This window comes from Symphodus melops, assembly GCF_947650265.1.
Source record: "Symphodus melops genome assembly, chromosome: 11".
NCBI classification, from domain to species: Eukaryota; Metazoa; Chordata; class Actinopteri; order Labriformes; family Labridae; genus Symphodus; species Symphodus melops.
Window position 1 is genome coordinate 13,093,476 of NC_136701.1, and position 13,423 is coordinate 13,106,898.

The 13,423-nt window shown below is 39.3% G+C and overlaps 4 protein-coding genes across 4 annotated transcripts; all 4 read right to left on the reverse strand.

Moving 5' to 3' along the window:
* Positions 1 to 984, reverse strand: LOC306831193 (putative olfactory receptor 52L2; the record flags this gene model as incomplete). Its single annotated transcript, XM_079355141.1, has 1 exon — positions 1 to 984. The coding sequence occupies one exon, from the start codon at positions 982 to 984 to the stop codon at positions 1 to 3; it is 984 nt and encodes a 327-aa protein (XP_079211267.1).
* A 1,463-nt stretch (positions 985 to 2,447) lies between these two features.
* LOC306831843 (olfactory receptor 8G17-like) lies at positions 2,448 to 3,392 on the reverse strand (the record flags this gene model as incomplete). The annotated part of the gene is made up of 1 exon (XM_079356089.1): positions 2,448 to 3,392. Exon 1 carries the CDS (start codon positions 3,384 to 3,386, stop codon positions 2,448 to 2,450), a length of 939 nt encoding a protein of 312 aa, XP_079212215.1. The 5' UTR covers positions 3,387 to 3,392.
* Positions 3,393 to 6,219: 2,827 nt separating this feature from the next.
* On the reverse strand, positions 6,220 to 7,167 carry LOC306831938 (olfactory receptor 8G17-like; the record flags this gene model as incomplete). Its single annotated transcript, XM_079356248.1, has 1 exon — positions 6,220 to 7,167. The coding sequence occupies exon 1, from the start codon at positions 7,159 to 7,161 to the stop codon at positions 6,220 to 6,222; it is 942 nt and encodes a 313-aa protein (XP_079212374.1). The 5' UTR covers positions 7,162 to 7,167.
* A 5,308-nt stretch (positions 7,168 to 12,475) lies between these two features.
* LOC306831698 (olfactory receptor 8G17-like) lies at positions 12,476 to 13,423 on the reverse strand (the record flags this gene model as incomplete). Its single annotated transcript, XM_079355912.1, has 1 exon — positions 12,476 to 13,423. Exon 1 carries the CDS (start codon positions 13,415 to 13,417, stop codon positions 12,476 to 12,478), a length of 942 nt encoding a protein of 313 aa, XP_079212038.1. The 5' UTR covers positions 13,418 to 13,423.

The following is a 13,423-nucleotide window of genomic DNA, read 5'->3' on the forward strand; positions in this document are numbered from 1 at the left end:
TTAAAGTGATGGTGTGACTCTTTTCAAGTTGAAAATGTTAAACAAGCACTTGTGTATTTCTTGAGACTGCAGCCCGTAGATGACGGGGTTAAGGCTGCCGGGGACGACGTTGAAGAGGATGGCTGAAGTCTTTCTGTACTCAGAGTATTCGGGGAAACGATGGAGGATGATCAATATCATCCCGCTGGTCAGCATGATCATGTACAGCATCAGATGAGTGCTACACGTCTTTAAGGCTTTACTGTTCAAAGACTTGCTCTTACTGGTCACACAGGCTGCTGTGATTTTCAAATATGTGAGGATTATACTGCCGATAGAGGCTGAGAGCAGGACGACAGTGAACGTGATGCCATATGCGTTGTTAATGAACACATTTTCACATGAGAGCTTGAACAAGGAGGCATTATCACAGTAAGGATTTGTGATCAGAGTCCTGCAGCGGTTCAGACGCACGGTCAGACCAAGGAGAATGGCCACCAACACAAACGCCACCCCCCAGGCAGAAACTGTCAGCTTTATCACCATTCTATCAGTCATTATGGTTGCATAGTGCAGAGGATTACAGATGGCCACATATCTGTCAAAGGCCATGATCATGAGCACTGTGTGAGCATTGGTGCCGAACATGTGCGTAGTAAAAGCTTGCATCAGACACTCATAGTAGTGAATAAGGCGCTCAGAAGGAGGCACCAATATGTCTGCGAGCACCCGTGGAACAAGGAGAGAGTTTCCCATGACATCATTAATAGACAGGTTACAGAAAAGGAGGTACATTGGCTGGTGGAGGCTTCTCTCCGTCCATATCAACACCACAATGCCCACGTTGGCTGTTAATATGAACACGTAGCACAAAAGCAGAAAGAAAAAGATGGGGTACTTGTTTGTGTTTGTGACATTTAAACCCTCCATTTGTAGTGTGAGACTGTTGAATGAGTAGTTTTCAATCAGAGTTTGTCTTGTCAAAACTGACGTGGAAAAATTCATCATGCAAAACTTGTTAAAAATATCCACAGGAAAAGAGAAAAAGAGACTTGAAGACGATTCCTAACAAAGAAGTCACCCCTAAGCATCCAATTTAAACAAAAGCATTCACAGTAAAGTACAGCCTCATCTCAAATAAATGTAATAATGGTTCCTTACATTCAGGAATAAATTGCAATGTTTAAAGGTTAACCTGACATATTAGTATCAAACATGTTTTAAAGATTCACATCAGCAAAATGTTTGTGATCATCTCTCAGCCTTGCTTCAGGCTCCTCTCCTCCTCTCAAGAGTTTAACTACATTAGTCTGTTTTATGGACCTCATTGACCTCAAGGGACTCTAACATTTAGATAAGGAATACATGGAAACCAGTTTTTGGTTTTTTTGGCCATCTTCATTTATTTATTTGATTATCTCCTTTTTCAAACTACATCTGTTCAGTTTCTACATGCAACTGCTTTTCACAAGGTCTGAGGATTATTTTGATGAACTGTGCCCTGAATAGTGGATAAACAGATTACTGGTGAAATCTTTAAGAGTTTAGTGCTGTTAGCAACCCAAGTAAAGTGCAGCTCTGTTCTATTCAAGAAAAAAAATGAAATACGATAAACTTAATTTCTTTAAAAGTAAAAGGATGAGATTTAATGATTTCACACATATATTCTACGTTGTATTATTTACCTTGAGCGTTGTCATTTTGCTGGCATAATAGGAAGGTAGGGCCGTGCACTTTGTGGCAGGAAGCAAAACCCAGCACTTTCACTGCTGCCACCACTTGTCCCTGCTGTTTTCACTGATGTGATGACCTGTCCCTTCACAGTATGTGTCATCCAAGCGGTGAGGTCTAAGTAGAAGTGGTCATTGGTTAGAAAAAAACAACCACACCAACCCAAACCCACTGTCTCTTTCAACCATTTTGGTGGATCTGTTGGTCACATTGAAACCAAAAAAATTGTAAACCGATGACATTGTAGAGTTGTTTCAATAGTAAGTTTTCTTTGGTTCAGGGAGGTCACTGAACCTCATCAGAGCCTTAAATGAAGAAAGCAAAAAGAAAAGAAAAGCACAGCCTGCGCTGACATTCACTGAACAGCTGTTGAGCTTTGAGCAGTGATGTGTGCACCTAATGTTTAGAAGTCACACCACTTATGGGTAAGTGTGTCCTGCTTGTAAAAGTGCTTTGATTAGTCCAGACTAGAAAATGCTAAAACTAGCCATTGTCGGTTCATATTTTCTTGTTCTCCAACTGATCAGTATTGTGACCATAATTTTGCTCTCTCGGATCAGTTTATTTTATACTCAGCATTTGGTTTTCCCATTATTATCCAACACACAAAAACTCAACATTTACAGTGCAGCCATTTGGATAAGAGAATTTTTTTTTCATATTTAGATCTAACAAAAGGAAATATATATACTGTATAATATACAAATAAAACAAAAGAAATACATGGAGGTTATCAATTATAATGGCATGGACTTGGAATTAAATAATTTTAAAAAGAACTTCCTTATCTCTGTTGATTGCAAGCCATAAATAATTGGATTGAGGCTGCCAGGGATGACATGAAACAGAATGGTACAGAGTTTTCTGTATTCTGAGTACTGAGGGTAGCGATGAAGAGTGATGATAGACATTCCATTAAACACCATGATGAGATACACAAAGAGGTGAGTGCTGCAGGTCTTCAAGGCTTTACTGTTTAAAGACTTGTTCTTACTCATCAGACAAACCACTGTGATCTTTGTGTAAGTGAGAACAATACAGCCTATAGAGGAGGTGAGCAAGACTACAGTGAAAGTGATCCCATAAACATTATTAATATAAACACTCTCACAGGATAGTTTAAACAAGGAGGCATTATCACAGTAAGGATTCATGATCATAGACCTGCAGCGGTTCAGACGCATGGTCAGACCAAGGAGAATCGCAACCAATGCAAAAGCTACTCCCCAGGCAGAAACTGTCAGCTTCATCACCATTCTGTTGCTCATTATTGTTGTGTAGCGCAGAGGATTACAGATGGCCACGTATCTATCAAAGGCCATGATCATAAGCACTGTGTGGGATGTGGTACCAAACATGTGTGTGGTGAAAGCTTGCACAATACATTCAGAATAACTGATGAGGCGCTCAGAAGGCGGCTGCATCAAATTCATCAGCACACGAGGCACCATGACAGAGTTTCCCATGACATCATTAAAAGGCAGGTTGCAAAAAAGAAGGTACATAGGCTGGTGAAGGTTCTTGTCAAAGAAAACCAGACAAGCAATACCTAAATTTGCAATCATGATGAAGAGGTAGGAGAAAAGGAAGAAGAAAAAGACAGGGTAGAGGGAATCCTTGGAGACATTTAACCCCTCCAGCTGGAGTGTGAAGCTGTTGTAGGTGTAGTTTTCCATCAACCTGAAAGATAAAAGATCAATTGCAATGCAAATGTAGGTTTTCAAATGATACTTGAATCAATGACCCTTCGGTTTCCAACCCAATGCAATTTTATGAATTAAAGATTAATTTAGGAAATTAGTTTATTTTTCAAAACTTTTTAGAAAAACAGAAACATCTAATACAAATAACTCAAATAACAACAAAAAACATTTGAGTTGCATCATGACAATCAAGGATCAAAGCAATAGTACAATGAACTGGAAATGACAGCTATACCTGAAATCTGGAGAATTGTATTCCATAATGCAATTTTTCCTGTCAAGTATATTTCTCACACATCTCCTCATGTCTTTTTCATCTACTGTGAATCTAAAAGTACTCCCTTCTCATCATAAAAGATGTAGTCTACCTGGTTCAGCAAAATACTAAAGTAACTTAATGACTGTAAATTTTAATCAATTGTGGTGGAAAAAACACCACACTTCTTATCAATCAGTAATACAGTACCTTCTGTGAGTGTCTTCTCTCGGCCGCTTGTGTCTTCCTGCCCACTGCTGATAACCAGCAGACAACCTTTTCTCTTGTGTCAAGTTTTATAGATATGGTTTAACTCACAGAAATCAGTCATCATTACATCAGGGAGGGAAAGCTGGCACGATTGGCTGCCGCTGGTCTCGCAGAGATCTTTATTTGTATGTTTGTCTGATGCTGTGCTGCTGTTGTAAACCCCCCCCTGTTTTACAGCTTACACTGTCAACAATTGCCAGAATTTGGAATACATGAGAACCGATAAAACCCTGTTTCAACAGCTGGACAAGTTACCGGTTTCAAATATCGTTTACTGGCTCCCTTTCCTCCCCCATACTGACCTTTTTTCCACCCTGGGCCTTGCTTATTCAACGATGAAGATCACTGGGTCAAGATATACTTCTCTTGACCCTTCAATACTTCAGTCTTGATTATTCTGTTTGGTTTTTTTTGGTTTTTGTTTTTTCAAATGAACTGCAATAAAAAAAACAAAAAACGATTTGTTTATTTAGCAGCAAGTGTTGCTCCTTAACCTCATATGGTTCACCATAAATGGAACCTTCACAAATGTGTAGGGTAACGATGCTACATGTGCACTGTTGCACCCCCATACCATCATGGAGGTTGGTTTTGAAACTGAACTCTAATAATAAGAAAGATGGTCCCTCTCCTCTTGAGGCAATTATTTTGAAAAGCAATTTAAAATTTTGACTTGACAGTTTCTGCTAATACCCACAATAAAGTTTTTTTTGTTTTTTTTTAAATGTCCGTATCACTTTAAGTGCAAGAGACATCTGTTTTAGTTTTAAGAAAAATATGCACATGCACGTTTTGTCTTAGTCTTCCTTTTTTCTAGATCTGGATGTGTTTTGAAGCGAGGAGTTATTTTCTGTATGGTGGCCGATACTGATAGTTCCTACCCCTGACAATAGTTTAGGGTATTTAGACCAGTTTATTTTTCAGAAACTTTTTTGTTTTTTTCTTGGGGCTGATAAACTTGGTCTCAAGAACCCATGTAGCTCCAGGGGTGACTTCACTGGAGAGGGCACTCCAAAGATGAGCAGAGGGCTGGCATCTTTTTTTCAGTCATGTGACTGGCCAGAGGCCTGGAAGGCAAAATGAGCCCAGGAAAGTAACAGCCACTAAAAATATGACTAAAAAAGAAGTTCAATTTCAACGAAAACCTTATAATTCAAAAGAGAAAAACCAGACAGTTTCCACCAAGCACTCCAGTATGGATCAGCATGTCTTTTAATACTGCTGGCGTATGGGACCAATCAACGGACTGCAGTGTTTAGCTCGACCTTTTAGCGTCGGATCAATATACTTGGCACCACAACAGAAGGGTCCCAAAAAGTGGGACAGTAGGGTTGGCATTTTGTGGATCTTTTCCGGCTTTAGTCTATGGAAACCACAATATGTGTGCCGTATTGAGATGAGCCGAACTGATCCGCTTGAAGGAAATGGGGCTAAAGTGATGCTCAAAAGTGGTACACGATGCCCTGTCCCAACCTTTTTGAAATATATTTTTTGGCTAAAATTCAAAATGGGCATTTACTAAACTTTCTCATTTTGAACTTTGGATATCTTGTCTTTGCTATTGTCAAATATTGGGTTTGAGTATTTTGCAAACCAGCACTTCTGTTTTATTCACATTTTGCGCAACATTGCGATTCTTTTTAATTTAGGGTTGTAGTTTGGAGGTGTTTTTCTGCATGTTACACAAACCTATAGCCTGACTTAAGATACATTTTTTAAGATTTATAAAACGTGTAACAACATAAACAGCCACTTCATAAAGCATACATCTAATCAGTGGATATTATAAAAAATAATTTCCTGAAAGGTCATTAAGAGTTGTACATTATGTGGGGCAAGATTGTCAGATCATTCATTGAGGGTTCTTTTAGGAGCATTTGATACAGCTAAATGACTTAGATTGTAGTTTGTAGGCTTTCAACACAATTAACAACTAGCACACTGGAAAGAAATGACTGGACTTTTCTGTCTTGATAGAAAAATCCCCACAGATACGTGAAAAGAAAATTTGATTGTTAGATGAATTTTTTTTATTATTGTAATAATTGATGGAAAACAAAAAGGCTATTTGTGACATTTACAGACAACCACTTTATGATATTACCACAGTACAGGTATTCTACACTTACAAATTTATTATTCTGAAGCTGTAACACAAATACAGCATGACCTTTGCTCGTATAGATGAGTCCTTCCAGATAGAAGAACAAGCACTAGATCAATAGCAATAGTCAAAAACATTAGAATAAATTTGCAAATAATTTTCTTAAAAATAGTCTGTCATGAGGCCACAACTTTCTTGTGCCAAAACAGCTTTAACAAAAATTTCCGGATCTCTTTAGACTGTACCCCATAAATGATGGGATTAAGGCTTCCAGGGATGATATGAAATAAAATGCTCGCCATTTTTCTGTAGTCTGAGTACTGAGGGTAGCGATGCAGAAAGATTACAAAGAATCCACTAATCACCATGATCAGATACACAACAAGGTGAGTACTGCAGGTCTTTAATGCTTTACTGTTCAAAGAGGTGTTCTTACTCATCAGACAAACCACTGTGATCTTTGTATAAGTGAGAACAATGCTTCCTATAGAGGAGGTGAGCAAGACAACAGTGAAAGTAAGGCCATAAACATTATTAATATAAACACTCTCACAGGATAGTTTAAACAAGGAGGCATTATCACAGTAAGGATTCGTGATCATAGACCTGCAGCGGTTCAGACGCATGGTCAGACCAAGGAGAATCGCAACCAATGCAAAAGCTACTCCCCAGGCAGAAACTGTCAGCTTCATCACCATTCTGTTGCTCATTATTGTTGTGTAGCGCAGAGGATTACAGATGGCCACATATCTATCAAAGGCCATGATCATAAGCACTGTGTGGGATGTGGTACCAAACATGTGTGAGGTGAAAGCTTGCACAACACATTCAGAATAACTGATGAGGCGCTCAGAAGGCGGCTGCATCAAATTCATCAGCACACGAGGCACCATGACAGAGTTTCCCATGACATCATTAAAAGGCAGGTTGCAAAAAAGAAGGTACATAGGCTGGTGAAGGTTCTTGTCAAAGAAAACCAGACAAGCAATACCTAAATTTGCAATCATGCTGAAGAGGTAGGAGAAAAGGAAGAAGAAAAAGACAGGGTAGAGGGAATCCTTGGAGACATTTAACCCCTCCAGCTGGAGTGTGAAGCTGTTGTAGGTGTAGTTTTCCATCAACCTGAAAGATAAAAGATCAATTGTAATGCAAATGTAGGTTTTCAAATAATACTTGAATCAATGACCCTTCGGTTTCCAACCCAATGCAATTTTATGAATTAAAGATTAATTTGGGAAATGATTCCCAAATAACTAATTCAAATAACTCAAATAACGACAAAAGACATTTTAGTTGCATCATGACAATCAAGGATCAAAGCAATAGTACAATGAAAAAAAAGGCACAAGGAAAAAAGGGTAACGCAAAAAATAGATGGGGAGAAACTCTGCAGGAGGTACAGAGCGTCCCAGGCGGTGTGAAAGTGTGAGGAACATGATGTCCATTGTTGTGTTTGTGTAGGTCATTCCAGATGTATTTGTTCACCACCGTATTTGCCTCTATGAAGGTTTATTCTCTGATGGGCCCACTGCCCAACAGAATTGTAGTTTTGCTTATATAAATTATGTAATCTGGAAATGACAGCTATACCTGAAATCTGGAGAATTGTATTCCATAATGCAATTTTTCCTGCCAAGTATATTTTTCACACATCTCCTCATGTCTTTTTCATCTACTGTGAATCTAAAAGTACTCCCTTCTCATCATAAAAGATGTAGTCTACCAGGTTCAGCAAAATACTAAAGTAACTTAATGACTGTAAACTTTAATCAATTGTGGTGGAAAAAACACCACACTTCTTATCAATCAGTAATACAGTACCTTCTGTGAGTGTCTTCTCTCGGCCGCTTGTGTCTTCCTGCCCACTGCTGATAACCAGCAGACAACCTTTTCTCTTGTGTCAAGTTTTATAGATATGGTTTAACTCACAGAAATCAGTCATCATTACATCAGGGAGGGAAAGCTGGAACGATTGGCTGCCGCTGGTCTCGCAGAGATCTTAATTTTTTCTCGTTTAATTTGGCAAGACAGTCATAATAGATATATGAAAGCTCTACGGCAGGCCCGCACTGCCTGTTACTCGTCTCTTATTGAAGAAAATAAAAACAACCCTAGATACCTCTTCAGCACTGTAGCCAGGCTGACAGAGAGTCATAGTTCATTTGAGCCATCTATTCCTTTAGCCCTTAGCAGTTATGATTTCATCAGCTTTTTTAATGATAAAATTCTAAACATTAGAGACAAAATTAGCAACCTACTACCTTTACTTAGTGCAGATTCCTCCTATATTTTGGATACAGCAGAAACGGTTCCAATTTCCGATACTAACCTCGACTGTTTTTTTCGAATTAACCTCGCAGAACTAAATTCGATTATTTCTGCGTCTAAACCGTCAACCTGCCTTTTAGATCCAATCCCAACCAAGTTGTTTAAGGAAGTCTTTCCCCTAGTTAGCAGCTCCATACTAGATATGATCAATATATCTTTAGCGTTAGGTTATGTACCCCAGTCATTTAAAGTAGCTGTAATTAAACCACTCCTTAAAAAGCCTACTCTTGATTCAGGAACTCTAGCTAACTATAGACCTATATCTAACCTTCATTTTATCTCCAAGATCTTAGAGAAAGTGGTAGCTAATCAGTTGTCAGATTTTCTCCACAACAACAGCTTGTTTGAGAAGTTCCAGTCGGGATTTAGAGCTTACCATAGCACTGAGACTGCACTAGTTAGAGTAACAAATGATCTTCTGTTAGCCTCAGACAGGGGACTTCTATCTGTGCTTGTCCTGTTAGATCTTAGTGCTGCTTTTGACACAATTGACCATCAGATTCTGTTACAGAGACTAGAATAATTGCTTGGAGTTACAGGGACTGCTTTAAGTTGGTTTAGATCCTATTTATCAGACAGATCTCAGTTTGTGCATGTTCATGATGAGTCCTCTATGTACACCAAAGTTAGCTATGGAGTGCCTCAAGGATCAGTGCTTGGTCCGATTCTATTTACATTATATATGCTTCCTCTAGGTAGTATTATGAGAAAACACTCCATAAACTTTCATTGCTATGCAGACGATACTCAGCTCTACATAGCAATGAAGCCAGTAGACACCAACCAGCTTCGTAAACTAGAAGCCTGCCTCAAGGACATTAGGACCTGGATGACCAGAAACTTCTTACTGCTTAACTCAGACAAAACTGAAGTTATAGTGATTGGACCTAAGAACCTTAGAGAGACTTTCTCTGCCGATATGACGGCCCTTAGTGGTATTAGCGTAGCCTCTAGTACCACTGTTAGGAACCTAGGAGTTCTGTTTGATCAGGATATGTCCTTTGATTCATACATTAAACAAATTTCAAGGACAGCTTATTTTCACCTTCGTAATATCTCTAAGATCAGGCAGATCCTGTCACAAAATGATGCTGAAAAATTAGTTCATGCATTTGTTACCTCCAGGTTGGATTACTGTAATTCTATTTTAGCAGGGTGCTATGGTAACTCTCTAAAGACCCTCCAACTCGTCCAAAACGCTGCAGCTCGTGTTCTTACTAGAACTAGGAAAAGGGACCACATTACTCCTGTATTGGCTTCTCTCCATTGGCTCCCTATAAAATCTAGAATAGAATTTAAAATCCTTCTGCTCACCTACAAAGCTCTAAACGGTCAGGCACCATCCTATCTTAAAGAGTTAATTGTACTATCCATCAAGAACATTACGTTCCCAGAATGCAGGCCTGCTCGTGGTGCCTATTGTCTCTAAAAGTACTATGGGAGGTAGAGCCTTTAGTTATCAGGCACCGCTCCTTTGGAATCGTCTACCAGTCGGGGTCCGGGAGACAGACACACTATGAGCTGGCTTAGGACCAGCTCATAGTTATGCTGCTATAGGCCTAGACTACCGGGGGAACTGGCACCAGGATCTCTTATCTCTCTCTCCCTCTTTCTCTCCCAGCTTTCATATATTATTACTGCTTGTCACTATCTTTATATTCTAACCTCTCCTTTTTTTGGGAGCTCCTGAGCTTTCTTAGGTTCCTTGGGACTGTTGGTGAGGATGGCCTGCCCAAACAACCCCCCGCCCCCCCCACGAGGATGGCCTGCCCAGACCCCCCCCGCCCCCCAACCTATCCTATCCTATTCTTCTCTCTGCATCTTGTCCAGTCTCCCCCTTCCCATTTTCAAGCCCAGCACAGTTTAGCAGATGGCTGTTCCATCATGAGCCCGGGTCTGCTGAAGATTTCTGCTTGTTAAAAGGACGTTTTTTCTTGCCACGCTATGACGGATTAAGCTGGGCTCTTGTAATATAGCCATAAGTAAGGTCCTTTACCTTCTTTTTGTAAACATAACAATGAGCATGGTCTTGTTACCTGCTCTTTTGTTTAAGTTTAACGGACAAATAGTAAGGTCCTTTACCTGCTTTTGTAAAGTGTCTCGAGATAACGCCTGTTATGAATTGACGCTATATAAATAAAGATTGATTGATTGATTGATTGATTGATATTTGTATGTTTGTCTGATGCTGTGCTGCTGTTGTAAACCCGCCTGTTTTACAGCTTACACTGTCAACAATTGCCAGAATTTGGAATACATGAGAACCGATAAAACCCTGTTTCAACAGCTGGACAAGTTACCGGTTTTAAATATCATTTACTGGCTCCCTTTCCTCCCCCATACTGACCTTTTTTCCACCCTGGGTAGGGTAGGGTAACGATACTATGTGCACTGTTGCACCCCCATACCACCATGGAGGTTGGCTTTGTAACTGAACTCTAATTACAAGAAAGATGGTCCCTCTCCTCTTGAGGCAATTATTTTGAAAAGCAATTTAAAATTTTCGCTTGTCAGTTTCTACTAAAACCCATAATAAAGTTTTTTTTGTTTTTTTTTAAATGTCCGTATCACTTTAAGTGCAAGAGACATCTGTTTTAGTTTTAAGACAAATGTGCACATGCACGTTTTGTCTTAGTCTTCCTTTTTTCTAGATCTGGATGTGTTTTGAAGTGAGGAGTTATTTTCTGTATGGTGGCCGATACTGATAGTTCCTACCCCTGACAATAGTTTAGGGTATTTAGACCAGTTTATTTTTCAGAAACCTTTTTGTGTTTTTTCTTGGGGCTGATAAACTTGGCCTCAAGAACCCGTGTAGCTCCAGGGGTGACTTCACTGGAGAGGGCACTCCAAAGATGTGCAGAGGGCTGGCATTTTTTTTTCAGTCATGTGACTGGCCAGAGGCCTGGAAGGCAAAATGAGCCCAGGAAAGTAACAGCCACTAAAAATATGACTAAAAAAGAAGTTCAATTTCAACGAAAACCTTATAATTCAAAAGAGAAAAACCAGACAGTTTCCACCAAGCACTCCAGTATGGATCAGCATGTCTTTTAATACTGCTGGCGTATGGGACCAATCAACGGACTGCAGTGTTTAGCTCGACCTTTTAGCGTCGTATCAATATACTTGGCACCCCAACAGAAGGGTCCCAAAAAGTGGGACAGTAGGGTTGGCATTTTGTGGATCTTTTCCGGCTTTAGTCTATGGAAACCACAATATGTGTGCCGTATTGAGATGAGCCGAACTGATCCGCTTGAAGGAAATGGGGCTAAAGTGATGCTCAAAAGTGGTACACGATGCCCTGTCCCAACCTTTTTGAAATATATTTTTTGGCTAAAATTCAAAATGGGCATTTACTAAACTTTCTCATTTTGAACTTTGGATATCTTGTCTTTGCTATTGTCAAATATTGGGTTTGAGTATTTTGCAAACCAGCACTTCTGTTTTATTCACATTTTGCGCAACATTGCGATTCTTTTTAATTTAGGGTTGTAGTTTGGAGGTGTTTTTCTGCATGTTACACAAACCTATAGCCTGACTTAAGATACATTTTTTAAGATTTATAAAACGTGTAACAACATAAACAGCCACTTCATAAAGCATACATCTAATCAGTGGATATTATAAAAATAATTTCCTGAAAGGTCATTAAGAGTTGTACATTATGTGGGGCAAGATTGTCAGATCATTCATTGAGGGTTCTTTTAGGAGCATTTGATACAGCTAAATGACTTAGATTGTAGTTTGTAGGCTTTCAACACAATTAACAACTAGCACACTGGAAAGAAATGACTGGACTTTTCTGTCTTGATAGAAAAATCCCCACAGATATGTGAAAAGAAAATTTGATTGTTAGGTGAATTTTTTTTTATTATTGTAATAATTGATGGAAAACAAAAAGGCATTTACAGACAACCACTTTATGATATTACCACAGTACAGTATTCTACACTTACGACTTTATTATTCTGAAGCTGTAACACAAATACAGCATGACCTTTGCTCGTATAGACCAGTCCTTCCAGATAGAAGAACAAGCACTAGATCAATAACAATAGTCGAAAACATTAGAATAAATTTGCAAATAATTTTCTTAAAAATAGTCTGTCATGAGGCCACAACTTTCTTGTGCCAAAACAGCTTTAACAAAAATTTCCGGATCTCTTTAGACTGTACCCCATAAATAATGGGATTAAGGCTTCCAGGGATGATATGAAATAAAATGCTTGACATTTTTCTGTAGTCTGAGTACTGAGGGTAGCGATGCAGAAAGATTACAAAGAATCCACTAATCAACATGATCAGATACACAACAAGGTGAGTACTGCAGGTCTTTAATGCTTTACTGTTCAAAGAGGTGTTCTTACTCATCAGACAAACCACTGTGATCTTTGTATAAGTGAGAACAATGCTTCCTATAGAGGAGGTGAGCAAGACAACAGTGAAAGTAAGGCCATAAACATTATTAATAAAAACACTCTCACAGGATAGTTTAAACAAGGAGGCATTATCACAGTAAGGATTCATGATCATAGACCTGCAGCGGTTCAGACGCATGGTCAGACCAAGGAGAATCGCAACCAATGCAAAAGCTACTCCCCAGGCAGAAACTGTCAGCTTCATCACCATTCTGTTGCTCATTATTGTTGTGTAGCGCAGAGGATTACAGATGGCCACGTATCTATCAAAGGCCATGATCATGAGAACAGTGTGGCAGTTGGTACCAAACATGTGTGTGGTGAAAGCTTGCACAACACATTCAGAATAACTGATGAGGCGCGCAGAAGGCGGCTGCATCAAATCCATCAGCACACGAGGCACCATGATAGAGTTTCCAATGACATCATTAAAAGGCAGGTTGCAAAAAAGAAGGTACATAGGCTGGTGAAGGTTCTTGTCAACGAAAACCAGACAAGCAATACCTAAATTTGCAATCATGATGAAGAGGTAGGAGAAAAGGAAGAAGAAAAAGACAGGGTAGAGGGAATCCTTGGAGACATTTAACCCCTCCAGCTGGAGTGTGAAGCTGTTGTAGGTGTAGTTTTCCATCAACCT